Source organism: Cydia amplana, chromosome 23, assembly GCF_948474715.1.
Source record: "Cydia amplana chromosome 23, ilCydAmpl1.1, whole genome shotgun sequence".
In the NCBI taxonomy this organism is placed as follows: Eukaryota; Metazoa; Arthropoda; class Insecta; order Lepidoptera; family Tortricidae; genus Cydia; species Cydia amplana.
In genome coordinates, this window is record NC_086091.1 from 767,764 (window position 1) to 791,789 (window position 24,026).

Here is a 24,026-nt window from a genome sequence, read left to right on the forward strand (position 1 = left end):
GCCGATGCTAATTATCAAATAAATTGTTTATTTTGGCCTAAATTTATTTTCTACTACGCTGGCACTAGTTATAATTTATAATAATAGTACCTATTTATAATAAATCCAATAGAAGCAAAGTAATAGCACCTCTATTAACTTACAATAAAGTCAAAATTGCACTGGTAGTTAATCGGAAAATGTGACAATCCTTCTAGGTACAAGGTACAGTCAAAGTCAAAAATATGTAAATATGTAAGAATACCAATCTTATTATCAGGGCGTAAGATATTTTTGGCTGACTATAACCTGTGGGTAAAAATGACCCTGTAAAGGCATAAAAAGACAGCCATTGCCATTGGATTATCACTATACAAAGTTAGTTTCAGATAATGTATGAGCAGTCAATTAACTAAATTCCACCATAAGCTTTAGTGAATAAGGTTTATTTTTAGATAACAAAAAATGGAATTCGGCTGCTCAGACATTTACTGGCTGTACTTAATAATATAATACCTTTTGGTAAACATTTTAAATAATATTAACAAAAAACGTAGAATGGGGAAATCGTCCTTAGTCGTAGTCAAACTATTTTTCTCGAAACCATTTTAAATAGATTTATTTTTAACACTGATCTGTGAGATTTAAATTAATTGTCATTTTATATTCAGTTTTGTAGTTATGATAACTTATGCGTATTATGCCACGGTTTAAATAAACTAGAAACACATTATTATTGTATTTGGCGGTGCTACGCGTCATTGACTCGTATATATTGGTGTGCAATTTGTAAATGTACTGTGTGCGTGCAAACTTGAAAAGTTAATGTACTGGCTATTAGTAATTACTTTTTTTCTGATATCACATACAAGTTGCACTGTGTGGTGTAGGTTGTTTTGTCATAATGATAAACGCTTTTAAGAAATGTTTCGGAGAAAATATAAATATGACTAAGCTCCGACATAAATACAGATTTGTGTGCTAAATATTGAATACCGCCTAAAAAGAATGGTAAGTTATGTTTGAAATGTGTATTTCTTATTCGAATTTGGGTAATGATTGTATTGCATATCTATTTGTTTTAAAAGGTATTTTAAGTTAGAGTTGCGTTGCAATACATTGTAGTTTTTTTTTATTGTTATTGTCTTGTTATATTTGTCGTGTTTATAGTCTGTACTATCTCCACGAGGCTTGAACGCACACAGACATCTTATCATTAAAATAGCTTTTCTAAATTTGTAAATAGCTTAGTTTTAAAATGGATGATTGACTATTGTAAATAAATCGAAATAGACTAGAATAAGCAAGTTTATTAATTATAAATAAATTAAATATGAAACCTTCTCACAAGGAGGTAATATTCAAAATCGGTGCGTATCCCAATCGGGTCATTTTGACCCAGTATCGCAACATTTGTCGATTTCGATTTATTGACAATAATTAAGCTTAGGTTTGAAAGACGGCAACACGGTTTAATATTATGCACGTATTTATTCAAAAATTCATAGAAAACCCCCTTTGCAGAGTTTGTAGTAACAGTATTGTGACATAAAATTTTAGGTTGGCAATTTATAGAGCGTCATAACCGAAATAAATACAGCTAAGACATGGTAGTCACTATTACTATACTATTATGTCCTGTAGGGTCATTGTGCTAGTTTCCGTCCATGCTCTAGTTTTCGTCCACATGACAGATTAGCAAATAACATATTTGATATTTAATTTACTACTTGCTAAATACATTTTTTATGTAGATAGATATATTGTCTCGACATTAAGGATTGTATTAAGTCCAAATTTGTGCAGCAATGTAGATTTATATTCAATTTCGTCAAGTGGACGAAAACTAGAGCTGGACGAAAACTAACGCACCTACCTGTATTATGTTAAAAACAATTATTTTTATATTCTACAGTTTTTAGTATGCTTTTCAATGTCCATTAATGTCTTAGTGTAAAGGAAATTTTCAAGTTCATTTGTATTTCTATTAGATTATAATTATAAGCTCTCAATTCCAATTTCCATGGACGCTTTTTTATGTCGCGTCAATGGAATGAGGTTTAAGCCTAAATAAACGTAAAGGGTTATTTTGACCTGTTGCCTGAAATATGTTTGTCACAAGTAATCATGCCACGTAGGATCGAGTAGGAATACATAATATCGGCCATATTCGTCTGTAACTTACGCTAGTAATTTATAATAGCCGTATGAACCGTAATGAAATAAATCGATGACGTAATAGCCGTTCTTTTATTTATTATTTGATTATTTCCTAGCTTTTACTCCCTGCGAATTTGCACAGGGAAAATATGGCAATGCCGGTTTTTCCCGCGCATTTTTGGTTAGTTAGGATGACAACTCGTTCTGTGTTGCCTTCCTAAAAAATAATGAGCGTAAACTATACCCATATTGTATCCCCCCCCCCCCACTTCAATAATTGGCTTCTTCACCGTTATTCAGATCATATTTATCAAAGAAATAATTCATGCTTGACATTTATTTCCATCACAATAAAGTCTAATTAGCAAAGCATATTATTGTATCCAAGATTTTTTAAGTGAGATCTAGATGTTTAGTTTTAGTTAGTCTGTTATGTTGCTATACCCTCGCAGGGTTCATGTTGAAACTGTACTTAGCCCTAAGATCCTCTGTACACATGAAATGCAATAAAATATATGAGTATGAGCATTACACGACAGCCTTTCTCCTATCTCTAAAGAAATCATAATCGTCCGGCGACAGTCCCTTTAGCTTGGTATAATCAAACTTTTCCTTACTCTTCCAATGTGTCTTCCTCACATGTCCTCTAGCGTTATTCATTGTATGGAACTTGAGGTCGCAAAGCGGACACTGTATAGTTGGCTCCATATGCTTTCGCATTATGTGAGTCTTTAAACTACTCCCACAGTTAGTTTTTACTTCACAATACGGACAGGAATAAGGATTTTCACCAGTATGTAGTCTTCTATGCTTCTTTAAAGCTGTCGGGCCGGCTAAATTAGCTCCGCATATGTCACAGACTTTAGTTTTCCGCTGGCCGGTGTGAGTTTTAACATGGTTTTTCAGTTGAGTACTGTCGAAGTACCGTTTATGGCAATGTTCACATTCGAATGGTCGGATATTCAGATGAATTCTATTTATATGCGCTTTAAGCATGTCTAGAGTATTCGCTGAGTAGTCGCAATGAGTACAGTGGTGTTTAAAAGCATATGGTATGTTGTTTTTGTGTTCTTCACTTTGAACATGTTGTAGATATTCTTGTCTAGAACTGTACTGTTTATTGCAGTACAAACATAAGTTAGGCTTCTTTTCATGCTTGTTGTTTATATGTGACCGTAATTCCAACTTAGTTTTCAGAACTTTATCGCATATAAGACATTTGTATATTCTGTTCCTCCTTTTGACTTTTGAAAGTGTTTTAGGGTAACTCCTAGTATGTGTAACTGTGTGTAACTGGTGCATAAGTTTATTTTCTGAGATAATCGGGCATTTACTGCATTTAAACGGTTTTTCAGTTACAACACAAGTTTCCATATGTGTCTCTAAATGCTTTATCTTTGGGAACTTTCGGAAACATGTTTTACAAGCATGCTTATTATTATGACAGTATTGAAAATGTTTCCAATACTGCTTTTCTAAGTAAAATGACTTTCCACATTTACAAGTATTTGGTTTTATATCCAAATGGTCTTTATTAACATGAGTAATAAGGTAAGGCAGGGTCTGTCCAAATTTATAGCCACATAAACAAGACATAGGTTTCGTTTTGAACTGCCGCTGTTCATTGAAGGCTAGTATGTATTCCTCGTGTATGCATGGCCATATATCACAGTGCGGACAGTTAAAACTTTTCAAATCAGTTTTATGTCTCTTAAAGTGTTTTATCAGAAAACTCTTCCGTGTATAATCTTTTCCACACTTATCACAAATAAATTTTTCTACCTCTTTGGATTTAGGTTTTTCTATTTTCTCATAATTGTCTAAAACAATCACAGCTCTTTTCCAATCATTGCTGAAACTTACCGACAGTTCTGTAGTCTCCTTGAGAAGTTGCTCGAGATAATCACTGTAGATGTGGACATTTCTTTTGGTTTTGTGAATAAAAGCATAACTGCTATATGCTAACGATTTGCATGGTTCGCAGATGTATTCACTTGTAACTAAGTCTCGAGTCTGGAAAACATAAACAATAACATTTTATAAAAGTTCAGGAAGTATCCATCATCCATCTCCAAAACTTTATATATAGGAGGGCAAAGCATGTATAGTTCAGGTAAATTATGTAACTAAAATTTTAGAAGCCTAAATAATATTTATCAAAGAATGAATAAACTTTTTTAGGTAACTGCTTAAAGCTAGTGACACTTACATTTCCAAATATAGCTTCCAGTAGTTCTCTAAGAGTTATCTTTTCTTGTTCTATGTCTTCTGTTACCAGAGAATGGTCCAAATGTAGTAATTCTTCTTTCTTATCTTCTTTGGTATCAAAACAAATAGTGCAAAAAGTTGTGCATTGAAGAAAGGTCTTCAAATTTTTCACAACGCCTGGCTTAGCAAAATTTCTTGCTATTTTTTCCATGATTTGTGGTTGTAGCTTTCAAACATAGTATAACACTTCACAATATTTATAACAGAATCCAAATAATTTAGTGATAAGCTCAATAAGTTGACTTGACTGATAATTCATTATTTGATAAGTGCGTTCCACTTCCACTGTAACTAGGGTTGCCAACCGTACTATATTAAGTATTGTACTATATTTTGGCTCTCTGTACTATATACTTTTGGAAAAATATATAGTACGCTATAATACTATATTTCCGATTAAACGTATGTTACACTTATGTTTAGTATTTTATCTAAAAGTACCATATTTTTTTTAAATGTACTATATTTTTGATGCCCTATTCTGGAAAATACTATATTCTACCAAAAAATAGTTGGCAACCCTAACTGTAACATGACAGCAAATAGGTAGCACAGCAACATGCATGCTAGGCTGGCTGGCGGCCATTTTAAATAAAAATTGCTCATTTTGATGAAAAACATTTTATGACGGGTCTTGCGATGTTATCTAAATACAAAAGTTTGTATGAATTTTAATTATAATGACAATAAAGGTGAATAATAATTAACAATACCTTTTAATATTTGTACATCAACCTACTCGTTTGTTCAAAATATTCGGTTTCCGTTGAGGTGAAATAGCGTCAAAGAGTTTTTTGTCTGTGGAATGACGCTGTCATGGTGTCATGTCATTCTGCATTCATTTTTATGTCAGAGATTTGTACAATCAAGCAACCGCCAATTTCGTGCATTTAATCCTTTATATCCTTTGTCACTTAGTTTATTTTATCGTATGTAACATTGTATACGTCTATATATTTCAATGTGTAAGGCGCCATGGCAATGTTCAACGAGTTGACGTTCTCAGCGACGAGTCAACCGAAGCCCGCTTTGGCCAAGTTACGGAACATCCTAAATACTCCGCGCTTCTGCACAATTTGCTACGAGTCTGCGGTGCAGCTCCACGATCTAGACAACTGTCCTCTCGTTGAGGAGAGTGAATATATCTCCACGCTAACCCTCCGGCAAATACTGCACGAATTGTTTCAAGACGCGGTAAGGTTAACCCCAAAATTTTCAGCATTTCAAAATGTCTAAAACCTCTTTACTCCCAGGCGTTTTAGATTTTTAATATCTTTACTAAGACACTGTGGACTACTTCCTGTGTTCATAAGATTATGTTGTACGTAATATCGGCCCAGTGTATTGACACTGGGAGTTTGAAAATAAATTAGATTAGCACAATGTAAATTCTACTCAACACGGAAAACTCTGTTGATGACTGGATACAGGCATTATCAGTTATTTCAACTGCCTTAACACATAATAATAGTAAAACATTTTTTTTTAATAATTATACTGCTTTATAAATTACAAAATGAAATTCATGAAAAAGTGACCAAGGATCTCAATAGCCAAAGTAGGAATTAAACCTGCATCAACATACTTTCCTTCACCCACCAATAAAAATCATTATTCTGACTTGATTATTATTATTATTATAGCCTTTTCTTCCGTACTCCTTCTTTTAGTTTATCTATGTTTATCTTAGTTGTTTTGTTTGTTTGTATGGATCCCTCTCTGGGTGAAGGCCTCCTGACATTCTGACTTGATAGTCCTTTGTTATTTCAGGGCTCCCGAATCATTCTCAGCAAGTATATCTGCGACCACTGCCAGGCCAAGCTTGTTTACTCCTATCAATTCATACGCTCCACGCAAACCAGAGCCGAAAACTTCCACTACTACCTCACTCAGCTCGACTCGGAGACTGTAGACCTGCTCAACTGTATGGCAGACAACCCCGCGTGCGCTAACGCTGTCATAGTCTTGGAAGAAATATTCTCCAATGAAAAGGGGTTAGAACAGCTTGAGAAATTCAAGTGGCACAATAACCAACCTGTCAAAGAAAAAGTCCATGTCATCGAGCGTCCTTCAAGGCATTTAATAACGAAAAACTATGTGTGCGGATACTGTGACAAGGAATTCTGCGATAAAAAGTTCCTATTAGCACATTTAAATACATGCGGTCTGTGCAAAACTAAAGCAGGTTTTAATTATAATGTAGAAAGCATTCCTTTCAAAAATATCTTATGCCCAAAATGCAAGAAAAGACCATGTGAGCATGATAAGTTTATTAAACACTTTTTAAATCAAAAAAAGGATAATGTTCAAAAGATAAAATGTTTAGAATGCCCTTATACTGCAACTATGCTGACAACGCTCATATCCCATGTTGATAAAAAACATATGGACGAGTTAGCTGACAATTGTGAATTATGTGGCAAATTATTTTACTTGAGAGAACAGTATTTTAGTCATTTCGACACATTCCACCCGGACTACAAAATATGCTTTTACTGTAGCTGTGTTATTCCCAGCGAGAGCTTGTATGAGCATGAAGCGGAATGCACAACCGCCGAGAAAACGTACAGTTGTGACAAATGCCCTTCTAAATTTGAAAATGACATGCAAGCCTCCATACATGCCATGGCACATGAAGATGTACCGAAGAAACCCAAAAGAATTGTTCTGAAGCGGTCCTACTCCTGTCCGCTTTGCAAAGAAACATTTACCGGTAAACTGAAATTACAGAAACACTGCAATGACGCACATGGAGTGGAATCCTACAGAAACAATCACTGTCAATTCTGCGATATCAAATTTATAACGAAAAAGGAGTACTTGTTGCATATGCGTGAGATGCAGCATTTTGCTGAAATTAATCCAAATCACAGTTACCGCCACAAATGTCAGTATTGTGACTATACTGCAAGACATGGTTTCATTTTGAAGACCCATATGAACCGTTATCATCTTAAAGTGATGCCGTTTGAGTGTGATATTTGCAACAAAAGATTTTTAGATAAAAGAAAGCTAAAGGCTCATATAGACAGACATATGGGCAAGGGTAAGACGATGTGTTCTATATGTGGAGATACGCTTGGGAGCACGACTGCTCTTATTAAACATACCAGATTACATACTGGGGAGCGACCGTATCCCTGTCATCTGTGTGATGTTAGCCTAAATTCAGCCAGCGAGCGTAAATTCCATGTCCTACGGAAACACACGGAGAAGACCCACCCGTGTCCGATCTGTGAAACCAAGTTCCACACACCATACTTTGTTAGAAGGCATATTCAGCAGGTACATTGGAAGCGGAAAGAAAAGTTTGATCACACGAAGGTAGAGGGACTGAAACCCGAACATTATGAGCTGTTCAGAGATAGGAGAATGGTTGTTTTATAATAAAGATAAAAACCGCAATATTTCTTAAATTAATTCACTAGTATTCAATTAGGATTAATTTTATTTCAGGCTATTCCACTTACAATTACTATTTAAAAACAGTGCGTCATTGTTTAAGTATTTCTTAAATATAGCTGGTCAACCAAATCTTGTCAGTATAAAAAGGCGCGAAATTCAAATTTTCTATGGGACGATATCCCTTTGCGCCTACAAATTTGCCGCCTTTTTCTACTGTCAAGATCTGGTTTACCAAGTATAGCTTGGCAATCTGGATTCGTCAAGCAGTTTTTACTAAGTCTTGAATAGGTTTAAAAAAAATTACATTTGGCGCCAAATTGAAATGTCAGCCATTCTTATTTCCATAGATGTATTATTTTTAAAGATGGAGCGTAAGCCACCTGTCACCGTAGCCTCACACACACAGACACATTTTATGTACGATTTACAATGAGGAACCAGAGGCATGTGGCCACGACGATAAAGTCATATCGATAAACTATACGGCCTTTTTACAATTTAAATTTTACTTGAAAGGATCTAAACTATCTAAAATGAACAGATAACTATTATAACATTAATTTAGAAGTTCTTTACTTATAAGTTGCTCTTAATTATGACCCCGTTATAATTATTTGAATTATTGTCTAAAGGAGGCATGGAACGCCACATATATGTATAAATGTTACATTAAAACCAAATAAAATATGTTTTTCGCAATAATAGAGTTTATTATTATATTATAAAATTTATAAAGTATTCATTATCCATTAGCATTTCCGGTTGTTTATTTTTAGTGAAGATATCGAAGCTTCAATTAATCGCTATTACGTTCCGCTGTGTAGAGAGTATCGATATATAACATGATTAAAATCGACAAATCTACATCCCTAGAAACGTGCAATAAACTCACACATACACATTTTAACGCACACATACACAGCTTGCCCACCACCAAAATGGCTACGGCTTGACAGATAAATTTTGTACTGAGAACCGAGAACGTTGGGGCCTTGCTTATTTCATAGAAATCAAACAAAAAGATCAAAGTAATTTTTTATTGATTATTCGTTGTACATAAGCGACTATAATATATAATATATAGAATTATATTCAAACTTAACTTAGAATATCTTTGTAAAACAATATCTTAAACTTTTCGAAATCGAAACAATGATCAATTCATGCTAATACATTTTAAATTCATTTGCTAGTAAAATAAGCAAATGGTAAAATACTGATTTCCTTTCGCAATTGGAAGATTTAAGTATAATTTTCTTGGAAGAACTATATTTAACAATGTAAATTAAAATCTTTTGCCAATTTTAAACCGTCGAAATAATTACTTAGTCACATTTACATCTTGTCTTAATTTAATTTGTGTTTTTTTTTATGAATAAATAAATATACTTTTGAATAATGCACATGTTATTTTCTTTCCTAAGTTAGTATGTACTTGTGAAATTAAATAAAGTGACTCATATTACCATAAAAAAAATTCAATGTCAGTTTTGTTACATCATTTTTTTCATTAATGAGTAAAAATGTGTCACCTTTTTTTATTTCCCTTGATACAAAATACTTTGTCGTTACATGAAGGGATGATCCCTTATTGTCAGTAATTTACGCATAATAAGAAAATAATTCATAAATTGCTACGTTACTTGTCTGCTACATATGATAGACGTGTACCTATGAAGTACCCACCAATACATTTGGACAAAACTGTAAACCACTTTTACAGATGGCGCCAGCATAGGTTTACATGTCAATCCCTAGAAATGTGTCAACTTGTTTTTTTTTTTGGAAATTTATAACCTGGATGGTAACCTTTTAAGCCAAATTTCATAGAACAAAACTAGAGACATGGGAAACCTATGCTGGCGCCATATAAATAATACTGTAGTTTGCGTAGGTATGTACTTGTCCAAATATATTGGCAGCAGATGCAGATACATATAGGTATATTCAAAAATGTTAATTGGTCAGATACAAAAGTTTAATCTATCTTAACTATACGTGTATAATACTTAGCACTTGGGGCTTTCTTGTGCTTTTCTACGATGCATTAAAAAGACCACAAATTGGCCGGGAAAACTTTAATGGAAGTTTTGATTTTACAAAACAAGTATCGCTTTTATGCGATAAAAATGTGTCTGACCAGCAGATTTCTACAAGATTTCTCCCAATTAAAAGGGAATGTTCGAATTATTTTAATATTCAAAATGTTCAGCCGACAAACAAAATTTCGTCGGCAAATACATGTTTTAAGTTAACTCTTTTCCATATTTTTACAACTCTCTTTTTCGGTTCTTCAACATAGGCTAGAACTTATTCGTGTTTAAGCTTTTATAGCTCGCTTGGTACAGCAGTGAGCCTCTGTCACAGAGTCACGAGTTAAAATGTAATATGCGATAGGTTCGGGGGAATGATAGATTAGGTAATCAATGGTAGTTAATTATACCGACTTACACTCCTATAGATAGGGTGACAAAGCGGCCAAAATGCCACGGGCCGCAAATTAACCGAGGCAATGAGTCGGTATAAGTAGTTAGTTACTAACAAGTAACAAACTTAGTTACAACATAGAGAAATAAAGACAAGAGTGCTCACTCCATACATCAGTTCAGACTATTAATTTCAGTGTCTACATCTAGCATCGAGTAGCGGAACTATCAGTACTGCTACTTGACAATAGATGTAGCAACGACCGGAAAGTCTTATCTCAACAGCATAAGACTTTCCGGTCGGTGCTACCATCTATTGTCAAGTAGCAGTACTGATAGTTCCGCTACTCGATGCTAGATGCTAATAGTCTTTTTGTTACTAAAACTGATGTATGGAGTGAGCACTCTATGTATTTTTTTCTCTATGGTTACAATTACAACGATGGTGTTTTTAGGGTTCCGTACCCAAAGGGTAAAAACGGGACCCTATTACTAAGACTCCGCTGTCCGTCCGTCCGTCTGTCACCAGGCTGTATCTCATGATAGCTAGACAGTTGAAATTTTCACAGATGATGTATTTCTGTTGCCGCTATAACAACAAATACTAAAAACAGAATAAAATAAAGATTTAAGTGGGGCTCCCATACAACAAACGTGATTTTTGACCGAAGTTAAGCAACGTCGGGCGGGGTCAGTACTTGGATGGGTGACCGTTTTTTTGCTTGTTTTGGTCTATTTTTTGTTGATGGTGCGGAACCCTCCGTGCGCGGGTCCGACTCGCACTTGGCCGGTTTTTTTCGTTAAGCCCGAGCCGTGTGGTTGTTGGAAGTAACCGGCGGCGCCTCAGCCTCTTCCGCCGCCGCCTCTGCTTTCAACTTCCGGTATTTACCTGGAAACACAAAGACAAGTGTGATGAGTAACGATGAAACGAGTATCGCTCTCGTTGTATGATACCATAAGTCGATACGCCGTGCGCGTTGGAGGGTCTGCGATCTAGTGGCCTAAATCGAAAACTTCACATTAAAGCCCCCTCCAGACTATGCGCGTGAATCGCGGAGCGAACATATCGCGACGTTGACGTATGACTCCACACTCGCACACTTCACGGTAAATTCGCAGTTTGGTTCGCGCCAAGATGGCGGAAAAGCATCAGCTGATCGAGTTTAACTGTCATTTATCTACGGCATCATACTTGCTGTGGCTATTTTTCCATTTTGTTTTGTTGTAAAACCGTAAACTATAGCCGCTTTATATAATATAATTAATATTTATCTTGCAACTGATGAGCCAAAATAGTGAGTAATGTGGAGTCTTGCTAGTTCGCGCTTCGCGCCTCCTTTGACGCGGGCCGAAAAACCGACAAAAAACGGGGAACAATGTGCGAAGGTGTGAACAATCTGCGAAATCGACGCCACACTCGCGTTCGCGGCTTCGCGCCGCGATTCGCGCACGAGTGTGGAGGGCCCTTTACATACATTTCGTGCCAATGAACAGGGGGCTCATTGCTTTGCTGCCCTCTATACTATACAAAGCTACTTTTAATATGGTTTTAACTGTGGGATCGTTTATAAAGTGTCACTAACTAACAATGGGGTTGGCCGGTCAAAGTATTTAGCAGATGGCGCCATCATAGCTTGCCCTGTCAATCCCTAGAATTGTGTCAAATTTTTGTTTTTTTTTAATGCCCTGGATGCCAGCCGTTTAAGCCAAATCTCATAGAAAAAGGGCAAGCTATGATGGCGCCATCATTAAATATAGCTGGTCAACCAAATCTTGTCAGTAAAAAAAGGCGCGAAATTCAAATTTTCTATGGGACGATATCCCTTCGCGCCTACATTTTTCAAATTTGCCGCCTTTTTCTACTGTCAAGATCTGGTTGACCAAGTATAATTTGCAAAAGTCTAGAGCCAGATGCGTGTAACGTCAGCGTCATCTAGTGACACTTACTTAAACCACCGATTCTTCTTTGTCTTATGCCTAATAGTAGTAATAGTCACGGGGCCACAGTCATTCCAACATTTAATAAAACGTAGCATTACCATCAGCTGCCCGCAACCTACCGCCAAGCTAGAGTCAGACCAAGAAAAGTCTGCAGCGGATTTGACAGCCCTCGCAGTGCCAGTGTTATTTTAAACGTCAAACTTCTATGAAATGATGACGTGTAAATAACACTTGCACTGCGTGGGGTATCAAATCCGCTGCAGACTTTTCTTGGTCTGACTCTACCTATGCAGACTCGCGAAGTCTAGGAGCCATCAGCCAATGTGGTAATTAATACTCACGGGAAACTCTGACCATGATGACTCCCCACCAAATGGACCAGCCCCACCCCACCAGACAGAAGAGCACCGTGAACAGCTGCCCGCAACCCACCAGCAAGTTGATCACGAACGAACCTGCAATCATTCATTTATTAACTATGGTAACACTGGTATGAATATGGTATCACGGGATTCCTGCCAGTCGTGTCAGCAGTGTTGTTAGTTCTGAATTTAAAAATTAGCGAGTGATGGCAAGCCTCATTAAAATTTGAATTTTACGCTTTTTCTACTGACAAAGTTAGCTTGTCGGAGTATAAAACTGCACCAACTTTGCAGCAACAAAACGTAAAAGTTGTAGGAACCAAAGAGAATATAATCACTAGTAGGAACAAAACGTCAAGCCCCCTACACACTCGTCGATTCGCGCACGAGTGTGGAGGGGGATTCATGTCTTCATAAGCCTACGCAATGACATGTCCAAGCGAGAGAGCGCTATGCATTTGTAGAGCGACGTCCCGTTCCCACCTGTCATTCTGTACGGAAATAAAATGAAAATTCTGAACATCTGCGGCTATAAAAAAAAACCTATATAAGTAATTACTTATTTAGGATTTTTTAAATTTCCTTTTCGATCGAACGGAGACACGAACGAACGATCGAATATATTCGTGATAGCCCCTTAGAAGATTTTAAACGGTGTTACCGATTTTTTCTTAAAAAATTGATTATTTTAATATGTGATCCTGCTCACCTATCCTATGTTTGGCGCCGTCGTGAACCCCGAACCTGGGTACGCCGAAGCACAGGCAGAAAATTCCGCTGAACACCGTCCCTGTAACACGAGCATTAGTTCAAGGCAAAACTGTTTAGTTTTTCTGTTTGTAAATAGATGGAACTATAGTTTGTCAAAGGATTGTCTCATTTCAAACATAGACAGAGAGAATCATACTACTTTCGTCTTACACTAGTACTAGCACCCAAAAGAAAAGGATGAGTATAGTTTTTTGTTCTTATTTACTGACAATTTGGTTTGACCAACTATAGTTTAATTTATATAGCTGGTCAACCAAATCTTGTCAGTAAAAAAAGGCGCGAAATTCAAATTTTCTATGGGACGATATCCCTTCGCGCCTACATTATTCAAATTTGCCGCCTTTTTCTACTGTCAAGATCTGGTTGACCAAGTATAGTGAGCTCATTTTCTTCGATATTTTTTTTATGAACACAGTTATTACAAGATCATTTTATTGCGCCCTCGTTTAACATTTTTCTACATACTTGAAGAAAACCTCGCTTGGTTGTGGCTTCGCGTTAACGAAATCTATGCCATTGATGAAAAACCGGACTAGTACGAGTCAGACTCGCCCACCGAGGGTTCCGTACTTTTTAGTATTAGTTGTTAGGTATAGCGGCAACATAAATACATCATCTGTGAAAATTCCAACAGTCTATCACGGTACATGAGATACAGCCTGATGACTGACAGACAGACGGACAAAGGAGTCTTAGTAATAGGGTCCCGTTTTTACCCTTTGGGTACGAAACCCTAACGACTCACCCAATCCAGGCACGACTATATTGCAGAGCAGGCACCAGTAGGCCAACACGATGGGTAGCGCTGGGATCGCAGCGCGCATCATGCTTGAGTGTTCCACCAGTGAGGGGTCAAGTTTTTTCCGCGTATCCTGAAAAAAACATCTCAATATAATACATACTAGAAACTAGAAATAGATTACTAGTTAGAGAAGGTACCTACAGATCGATTTAATTCCAACAGTCGCTAACGAAATACTTCTTTTTTCACATTTTTGAGAATGCTGGAAATGGAAAGTCCACTGTCATCAGGCCAATCAGGCCCAAAGAATTTTCATGATTTTTAACTTACATTATCACGCCAAAATCTGTTTTCTACCATTCTCGTACATAAGACACGCTGCGGTGGTAGCACGGTCGCATTTTTACCGCTTGTCACCATGCCTGTCACGTTTTAACAAGTATATAAGTGCGAAAGTGACGGGCATAGTGATAGCTGTTATGATGTTAATCATAATCCGTTAGAAGAATTTCCACAATACTTAAGGATACACGTGAAACGATCTAGGACGTTGAGGTTTGAGATGGCTTAACTGCGTCGAGAGCAAATGACAGGTTAAAAATTCAGCATCAATGTTTGTTATTATACCTAGGTGTCATATTTATTAGTGCGTTTACTCTTTCCTTTTTTGTAAACTGACTAAATTACTGTTGTTAATCCAAGAAGCATTGCATGGCACTCGTAAGTTCAATACCCACATTCAAATCTTCGTCCAAATCGATGTCAGCCTTCATGGAATCCCTCATGAGCAGGACCCGGGCCCTCGACGGAGCCCTAGATGATCTCATGGACTGCGGGGACGGCACCGGAGTCACGGGCATCAAAGTCGACATGATGACTTTTTCAAGGACTTTATAAAATGTAGCGACGCGAACGATTAATCCGTACCGTCTATACCTATATTTGTTAAGGAGCCTGGACACATTTATCAATCAGTATTTTAGCATTTTTTTGCATAAGAACGATTTTTTGCTGTATACCGCACGACTTTGTGAGACTTTCACCTATGATTATAGGATGAGAGTTTTAATTTATAAAAAAATCTAATTGAAGAAAGGTTGTGAATGGTGATGTCACTCGTAAGCATCTCGTAAGACAAACAATTTAAGTTTACGTTTTATATTTGTTTTATGATGGTTTTATCTGGTTGTTTCGTTACTTTTAGCTTTCCTTATTAACCCAGTTTGGCCATACGAGCTTTATATTTATAACGTACTTCGAAAAACTAAGTTTATCATTTTGCGCTGTTTAGAATTTTTTAATTTAATTTATTTAGGAATCTGCTGATCTATAACACCGGGAATGTTCCCGCGGGCTTTTCCACAATATTTAAATATATTGGAATGTTTTGCGGTTTAAACTATTTCGCGCTGTCGTAGGCCACGCACTGACTGTCTATATCAATTTCCTTTCGATAATATGCATATGTTTGATTGAATATCGAACTGTTTAACAACCTTGTAACTAACCCAGTTCCTTTTATTGCAAATATAGAAGCTTCAAAGTCGAATAATATTTACAAACGATAGTAGTAGTTTTAGGGTTCTGTAAGAGAATGCATCATAAAATAATTTCATGGGAAATAGTTATTTGTACAACAAGAGATCAAAGTTTGATATTTCTTCGAGTGCTTATTTTGAGTCCCGTGCAAGCGAAAGATTCTATAATAGATTCACGAGCGTAGCGAGTGAATCTAATTTAGAATCTTGAGCGTAGTAAGGGACTCAAAAGCGCACGAGATGTAAATAACTTTGATCTCGTGTAGTACACAACATTTTTCACCTCAGCAGTGAGAACATATTAGAAAACCCGAAAAACGTATTCCTTCTTCATTACTTACCTCTATTCACTCATGTTTTCTTAAGATATACCAACAATTAAATTTTCACCTCAGCAGCTCGAACAAGGGTACTTTGCTACTTAAAAACAGTGAGCAAAATCGCATTTTGCTCACTGAGTGAGCAAAATCGCATTTTGCTCATTTTGTCTCACTCAGTGAGCAAAATGCGATTTTGCTCACTGTTTTTAAGTAGCAAAGTACCCTTGTTCGAGCTGCTGAGGTGAAAAAGTTATAAGAGTCGGCCATAGTAGGTAATACTTTTTGGTGAAGTGTGGAAAATTTACAAACGTGTGAAGGGACTCTACAATTTTCAGTAATAAGCCTAAGGGCATTATAGGAGTTAAGCTTTAAAAATCTAGTCCTCCCTAGTTAATATGGTACCTAATGTTGCAATTACTGCAGAGGGCTTTCTTTCTTGGTTTCATGACATGAGACACTATAGATCTGAGGGTTTACCGCGAACCATGTTCAACGTGTTGCCTCCCTGTCACACTTACGTACGAATTTAAAAGTGCGACAAAGAGGCATCGAACGTGGTTCGCGGTAGACCCTCTGTCTATCGCATGTCTGTCGTTCCTTCCTCTGACCCGGTTTAATTATCGTAACATTAGTAAGAAAGAAAAGCTAGGAAAGGAATCACGTCCCAACTCTCCTATTCATCCTATTTATTTTCCACTTAACATTTTTAATGTATGCGGAAGATCTGAATCGCGGCAAGAAAAAAGGCGGCACCACACGCGACACCCAGTTGACATTGTGCAGTAACTAAACGCAACCTTACCAGCCAGACGTTATCTGTGGTAATGCATCAAAAAGTTTGCAGACCAACAAGTTGGTTGTGTCATATATAACTAAAATTTCATAGTAACGCTATGGTAACGCTGATATTGTACAACGAGAATTATAATTACATTTCGTGTTATTGTCGTTAATTCAAAGTTATAAATAGTTGTTCTAATAAAGTCTCATGTTGGGCGCCATTTTTTTTAGAGACGATCTTTAATGTAAATGTTTATGAATACTGGTTTTAGTAAAGTAGATATAATTTTAATACCATTTCGTGTTCTTACGTACCGTTAAATTGTGGACAAAAAATAAAAATAAAGGTTTTTCACAAAAACCTATGTTGGGCGCCAATTTTTAAAAAACTTGGTGCCACATGTGTCTAAAAACATTTGCTTTAATTGTTACTTCGAATATTATCAAGTTTAACCTAGCTTTTTAAAAATAGAATATGTAAGAAGAATAAACACGAAGTTTATTAATCCTTATCGTTTTCTGCAAACTGTAGTTAAATACTTATACCACAATAATTATTGCTTTGTGTCACGAATGTTGCATCATAATTAAATAAGTTTCTTCAGGAAGGTACCTACCAGTGAGCGTGAGGTGACTACAAGTTATAATTATATAAGAAATTTATTGCTATAATTTCTAATCTAACACTACAAAGTAGGGTAGAAGGGTTTTCATTCACACCTACATTTTATTAGGATTGCCTCTCTATTTATGCTTACCTTTTGAAATATGTTGAAATCTGTCTAAACGTCTAGTCGCAAAGAAATAGCACCTACCTAACCTACCTAAATAGGTAATTCAAAAGCAATAGTTTGTACTACTAGTGCAATTAATTTAAGTAAATCAGTGTGTCTACAAATCATCACTTTAACGCTAATAAAACTAATATTGATAGCAATTTAAGTTCTCCAGTGTCAAGTAATGTCAATATCGATATCCATTGCGACTACAGAATGACTTCGTTTGCGTGTCAACTGGCCGCCACATTATGCGAGGGACCGAGGGTCAATGATTTACGTGGAAATGTCGCCGGCTAAGGTCAGCTGGCGGAGGGTTGACTGTTTTTTTGGAAGTCCGTTCAAGGTGCTGCCGCCGTGGTTAAAGTCGTTTATGGAGTATTTGTTGTCGATAATGTTGGAACAAAAGTTTTGCCGTTCTAACGACTAAGAATAGGATTCTCAAGCAATTTATCAGTAAGTTAGTTTAAGGATATTCGCCGCATGAAAATAATGTGTGTTGAATGGCATTTGTTTCGGCGACCACAGTAGGTGAACGGCCGAGTATAATATTATACAAAAATGGTGACAAGGTGGATAGGAATAAGTGACCAATCGTGCAAAATCGCGAACACATCGGAAAGATATACTTTTTCATCCACCTGGAACCTCTTCCTAAAGAGGAACCTAGGGTGATCCATCGTTGTAGGGATCCTACAAGCCTTTGGCGGATAGGGGTATGATCGGAGCGGCGCCGACACACCCTGCGCAGCTACGTGCAGAGCCGGTTGTTGCAGCAACTGTTACAGCAACACATGCTTACCTCAGGTGGCAGGGTGGGGGACATGCTCTTGTTCTTGGAGAAGAGGCTGGTCCTGCGGCTAGAGGAGTGCTCGGAGCGGCGGCGACACATCCCGCGCAACCACGTGCAGAGCCGGTTGTTGCAGCAACTGTTACAGCAACCAACGGTGATAAATGTGATTTAGCAGCATAGGTACACGTTGAATGAATTTCTTGATAAGTGAAAACTTAAGGTGGACCCAAAATTGAGCAGATATACAGGTTTGCCATCTGGATTCCAATAGTATATTGAATCCGGATTCAGATTTGGATAATTAAATACAAGTTGGATTGGAATCCATAAGTTAAAAAATTACGCCCAACATGGGACTTTTCAAGTCCCGTGTTGGGCGCCACTTTAGAATCAATCAATTTATGAGGATTAGGACTTTTAATTACTTGACCTTACAATCCTTACATGTATTTTTTTAAATCAATGTACTTATCAGAATCCAGAAGGGCTGTTCAGCACAACTGGCTCCTTCGCTCGCTTGTCACGCCACCTCTAATTTTTTACAAAGCAGTGGTATTTAAATAGAAAAACATGTTGTTGCGGGACGACAAGTCACGCGAAGAGCTGTGCTGACTTTTCAAAGGGTTGCCTTGTCGCTGGTAGTAGCTGGTTTAACCCACGAAGGCACAACAGCTCCTTATGATTTATGAAGATATAAAATGAGTTATTCTTCTGGTGTTCGTGTGAGAATTGCGTGGTCGGGGGAATAGAAGCGACACCAACAAACAGCGTGGGAAAAATGTAAAATGTCAAGGCATATTATATACTATTTCACAGTCGTCAAATGTCATATAACGTTTTAAACTAATCCAAGAGTCTTGTCCAAAACAAACAAATGATAAATTTTATCAGTGTCCCCGCAACACAAGCGCAACTCAAAAACTGCTGGTGTCGCTAGCTCGTCGCCGGCAGCAGCAAGATTACGAATTGGCCCTAATGTCTATTGTGACAAAGTCTACAAACACTAAGATTCCTTGACCATAAACAAATGTTACTGAATTGGACTCTGAATTCAGAGGCTTTGGCGGTGTCCGAAAAATTGCAGTGAATAATTACTCACGTGGCAGGCTGTCGGTCGCTAAGTATGCTGTCTCGGCGCTCCACCACCGGTTTTCTTTTCCCGCAGCACCCAGCTTGCGCCGCATCTTCACTGACGCTGTAGGGGACCCCAGAGATGCTGCTGTCGCTGACGCGTCGCCGGCCGCAGCAGCAGATCACGTCACGGAGTTTGCGTTTGCGCTTCGTTTCGTTTTCGAATTCTATTGCCGCCTGAGAACATAGACAGGCGTATATATGTTTCTTAATCATAAAAATATACGAGTCCTAAAAATATTTTTACAGGATAAAAGATGGATTTTATAAAACAGAACTGAGCCACACGAATTGGAGCTGATTCCAAGAGAATATAGTTAAGAAGTTATAGTTACAACATGGAAAGAAAACCGTAGTGTGTAAAAGATTGGTGCCCGGTGATTGGTCACCCGGCACGGCATTCTCCTGATGCCAGCTAAGATGCGGTCGCGGCTGCCGCTCTCGCATTGGACTTAATAGTCATTTGCGGAAGTGCCGCTCTCTTATGGACGCTGCTTGAACCATCATTTTATTGATGTACAGGCCAATGATGATGATGAAAAGATTAATTGGTACCAGTAAGAAGAAGTACCAAAGTAACTTGGATTGTTCGACTTTTTAGCCGATATGTAAACGTGTAACTCTGTATTAAATATGAACTTACCTTCCCCGCCGCTCTCTCCACATCCCTGATCCTCTGCTCTTCCGCCTTCTTCCTCTTACAGCAGTTCAGCTTACTCATAACCCCTTTGCCCTCCACATTCTTAACCTCATCATCATCAACCTTCGGCTTGCCGCAGCAAGGGCAGCACTGTCTGCACTTCCCGATGAGACGGGAACAGATGTTGGGCTTTTTCGGGTCATCTTTGGGTTTGTCTTCCTCTTTTGATTGGCGGTGTGCGCGCGCGGGGGGTTTCGGGGTGGTGCTCGTGCTTTGGGGAAATCTGTAAGTGGTAAGCTTTAATTATTGCGTTAAATGAAAATGTAATGAGAAGCAGTCACTATGCAGTATTTCACTACCTACTTTTAAAATCATTGAAAGGAATGCAAAATCTCTAAATATTAATTTGAATATGAAATCTAAAAATGCTTTAACTTCTGTTAAGCTACTTATATTTCATAATGCTACACTTTTGAATCCTGGAAAATAGAAGGTTGCACCAAAAAATAAGCCTTTTATCGAAAGCCATTATTGGCATTTATAACTTGAATGGCAATTTGACGTCAGTACTACGTAATTTCCGTTGCCGCCACCAAAAACTCAAACGCGACACACACAATACAATATAGAGTCGGTCTAAGCTAATTCTGCGCAGATTTTGCATGGCAAAGTGTGGAAGTGTGGCAATAAATATGACATTTATTGTTAGCTTAAACGAACGATTAACCTTTTTGCTATTTGCATACCTAATGTGTATATAATACTATTTAAAATAAGGTAGTTTATGTATATCTATTTAAATTTAAACCATGCCAATAATCAGTCTTTATTATTCATGCTTTGTTTTTAATTTTAATTAAGTTAATTTCCATGTGTTCAACCTCAAAATTCAAGACTTTTATTTTTATGATTGGGTGCAAGACTAGTTCTAACGTAATAGGTAGGTTTCATTTTTCCATGCCAGTATTTATGTCAAGGTATGAAGGAGTGTCGATGTCGAACCCCTAGTTATTCAATGAAAGTTCCAAATATGTTTTGGATATGTAAAATAAATCGTAGGTCTTAGTGTAAGGCCTGTGGACGCTCGAAGCGGAGCGTTCGGCGGGGCGTGCAGCGTGGCGTCGGGCTCACGCGTGATGTGAGCAGCGTGCACTAAGTCCGCTTCTATACGCTTGCATTTGTTTAACATGCACGCCGCACGCCTCGCCCCGCTGCACTCCCAACTCGAGCGTCCACTCAGGCCTTACACTTAGGAGGCTATAGGTACAGCAAGAATGGATCGTGTATAAAGCCCTAAGTAGTGTAGTTCGTATAGTTTGTGCATTCGTGTATCGCATTCAGAACGCCGACATGCGAGCTTCCGTTTACCTTTGCAGCGTGGATTGACCGAGGTAACTAGAATTTGGAAAACAAATGACATTCTTTAGTTTTACATTATTTTTCAATCAATACGGTTCCAATGAATGAATGTGTTAGATATTTTTTTCTGAATTGTACCTAGTTATACTCTGGCAAGCTAACTTTATAAGTAGAAAAAGGCGCGAAATTAAAAATTTGTATGGGAGATCGATCTTTTGCGTCTATATTTTTTAAACTTGCCGCCTTTTTCGACTTAAAAAGCTGGCTTGCTCGAGTAACAGTGCTAAATCTGTTAGATTTAGTCCAAGCTAAGTCGTCAGCGATTTTGATAGCACAGACTGTGGAAGTGTTATTTTAAACGTCAATCTTCTATGAAATTAAGACATTTAAATTACACTTGCACAGTCTGTGCTATCAAAATCGCTGCCAATTTAGCTTGGTCTAACTCTATTCATGTTTTTCTTCTGAATTGTAGTAGAATTCTAGTTAAAGGCCCATTTGGACAGTGCGAGAACTCGTATACTAATCTCTTTACATTGCGATATTTGATCTGTCAGCTGAATCAGATCAAACTAAATCAGATCAGATGTAACTAAACTTACATGCGAGTTCGCGCGCCGTCTAAATGGGCCCTAAATCTGTCACATGAGTCTCAAGTGTGCGTTGTATATACGTTTAAGACCAACGGAAACCGGTCACTTTGACGTCTCTGTACAAAGGGATCGTTTTCATTGCTATTGCGTGTTGATCCGGCTCGAAGGACCATATAATTAATTAGTCACGTTTCCACGATACAGTTGCGTGAGTGAGACCACAATATTTACTAATGAGCAGTTACTTGATGTTTCAATTAATACAATCATGTTTATTGCTTGTTAAAAACAGCCAATGATAAGACATAGAATAGAAGTATATGTATTTTACCCCAAGCCCAGAAAGTTTAGGATATCTCTGAAAAAATTAAAGAAATTAAAATATGCCCCTCATTCATTGTTGTGACTATGCCATTTTGGTCTTAAAAGAATGGTGACATGGCTCATTATACAAATCCAAGGTGCCTTTACGTTTTGGTCACGGTATTTGTATAAAATTACTTGGCTATTAAGAATTCCACATAACACCTTATGTGTGCTATTTATTATTATTAAGGTCAGACTATTGCCTAAGTTGACACGCAAATGTATTCAGAAAAACTACACATGATTTAAAAAATTACCCGTTATCATTGCCATACCGCTTTGGCAGTAGTTCATTTGGCAAAATGTAGACAGTCCTATTGTGTATCATATTCACTTTAGAACCGATTGAATCACATCACTAATCGGAAACGTTATCATTTTGCAAGCACTAGTTGACGTTTTGATTTTTTTTAATGCGCGCGAACGATGATGCTGCACGTGTCATTGCGTTTTATTATTGCAAGCGTTTTTATTTATTTCCAAGATGGCGGTCATCGCGCGGGCGTGGTGTTCGCCGTTCCAAGGCGGACTGCTTGCCCGATTTCTTTAAGGGTTGTATCGAGTGCCAAGTTACGTATAGACTTGCGTGCTATTCGAGATTATAACTGGTCGAGACTGCATTAACCACTTTCTTTGAGGGTGAATTAAAAAGAAATTTTGTTGTTTACCTCCATAGTTGATTATTTAAATTCTATGCTTTTATGGTCGTTAAGAATAACAAAGGAGTTTGTACGTAATATTAAGTAAGGTTTTATGGTTTTAATTGGTTTTAAGGGTTTTCCACATGGTCTGCCAGACACTCGGACAGACATTTTAATTGTATATATACAGGGTGCTTCCTGTAACAGGAGCAATAAATTAAACTGTAGTCTGTACTCCTCAAACTGACCAACATTTGTTCAGCAACTTTTGAAAATAACTCATGTTTTAATTTTTATTACACTTTAAAGTTTATTCTAAGACGCAATGTATTGCAAATTTTGTTATGTTTAAAGCGTGACAAGCAACGTCAAACACACTGATGTCAGCGTACATTGAAGGCAATATTTATTTTGTATGAAAAAGAGGAAGTCTAAAGTATTCATAATTTTTAAAAGTTGCTGTACAAATGTCGGTCAGTTTGAGGAGTACAGCCAACAGTTTAATTTATTGCTCCTGTTACAGGAAGCACCCTGTATACCTATACTTAGACCAAATTAAGATTTAGACTCACACTCACAAAGGAGTAAAAGAACAATAAGAGTTATTCATCTATTTATTTTAAACTTTATTAAAAAAAGTATAAATGGCGGACTTAATGCCTCGTGGCATTCTCTAACAGTCAAACAATGCCAAACAGAAAAATGTCAAGGTGGAATTTATCGTGGGTCTACAATCTGCGTAGACTCTTAATGAGTTCGTCAAATTAAAGACATTAAAATACATTTTCACATTACATAGCTACATAACGGAAATGGTCCTTCGAACCAGATGCAGACGTATAAGTAATTAAGAATGGCAATTTGGACAGTATAAACCTAACAAACCGTTTAGCACCGTTAAAACGTTCTCAAAATTTTATGGGAAGTTTTACACATTAAGACATAGAGTAAATTGACAAAGATTTCTTCTTTTATTCCATTTCTCTGACCTGAGAGACCAAATACCTAATTCGCAGGTGAAGCTGCAGGCACGGC

General features: G+C 37.3%; 3 protein-coding genes across 4 annotated transcripts in view; 1 reads left to right on the forward strand and 2 right to left on the reverse strand.

Annotated features, from left to right (window-relative positions):
• Positions 1–2,667: 2,667 nt before the first annotated feature.
• Positions 2,668–4,615, reverse strand: LOC134658615 (PR domain zinc finger protein 5-like). Its single transcript, XM_063514266.1, has 2 exons — positions 4,349–4,615; positions 2,668–4,152 (listed from the first exon to the last, which is right to left on the reverse strand). The coding sequence occupies exons 1-2, from the start codon at positions 4,556–4,558 to the stop codon at positions 2,668–2,670; spliced, it is 1,695 nt and encodes a 564-aa protein (XP_063370336.1). The 5' UTR covers positions 4,559–4,615.
• Positions 4,616–5,237: 622 nt separating this feature from the next.
• On the forward strand, positions 5,238–7,808 carry LOC134658808 (zinc finger protein Xfin-like). Its single transcript, XM_063514472.1, has 2 exons — positions 5,238–5,601; positions 6,178–7,808. Exons 1-2 carry the CDS (start codon positions 5,383–5,385, stop codon positions 7,792–7,794), a joined length of 1,836 nt encoding a protein of 611 aa, XP_063370542.1. The 5' UTR covers positions 5,238–5,382; the 3' UTR covers positions 7,795–7,808.
• Positions 7,809–11,038: 3,230 nt separating this feature from the next.
• The window catches only part of LOC134658787 (protein stum), a 61,324-nt gene continuing 48,336 nt past the window's right edge, over positions 11,039–24,026 (reverse strand). Inside the window, exons 4-11 of one of the 2 annotated variants that reach the window (XM_063514431.1) lie at positions 21,401–21,427; positions 20,036–20,315; positions 19,361–19,569; positions 18,271–18,397; positions 14,058–14,184; positions 13,251–13,331; positions 12,521–12,634; positions 11,039–11,127 (exon numbers count right to left, since the gene is read on the reverse strand). In XM_063514431.1, coding sequence (XP_063370501.1) covers positions 11,039–11,127; positions 12,521–12,634; positions 13,251–13,331; positions 14,058–14,184; positions 18,271–18,397; positions 19,361–19,569; positions 20,036–20,315; positions 21,401–21,427 — 1,054 coding nt within the window. The remainder of the gene's footprint in view (positions 11,128–12,520; positions 12,635–13,250; positions 13,332–14,057; positions 14,185–18,270; positions 18,398–19,360; positions 19,570–20,035; positions 20,316–21,400; positions 21,428–24,026) is intronic. The other variant, XM_063514432.1, reaches the window with a different exon arrangement.

Bases quoted from the DNA above. Each gene is read 5' to 3' on its own strand.
- LOC134658808 (XM_063514472.1), top strand. From the start codon at position 5,383: ATGGCAATGTTCAACGAGTTGACGTTCTCAGCGACGAGTCAACCGAAG. The intron at 5,602-6,177 runs GTAAGGTTAACC...TTGTTATTTCAG, and splicing joins ACGAATTGTTTCAAGACGCG to GGCTCCCGAATCATTCTCAG.
- LOC134658615 (XM_063514266.1), bottom strand. From the start codon at position 4,558: ATGGAAAAAATAGCAAGAAATTTTGCTAAGCCAGGCGTTGTGAAAAAT. The intron at 4,153-4,348 runs GTAAGTGTCACT...TATGTTTTCCAG, and splicing joins TGGAAGCTATATTTGGAAAT to ACTCGAGACTTAGTTACAAG.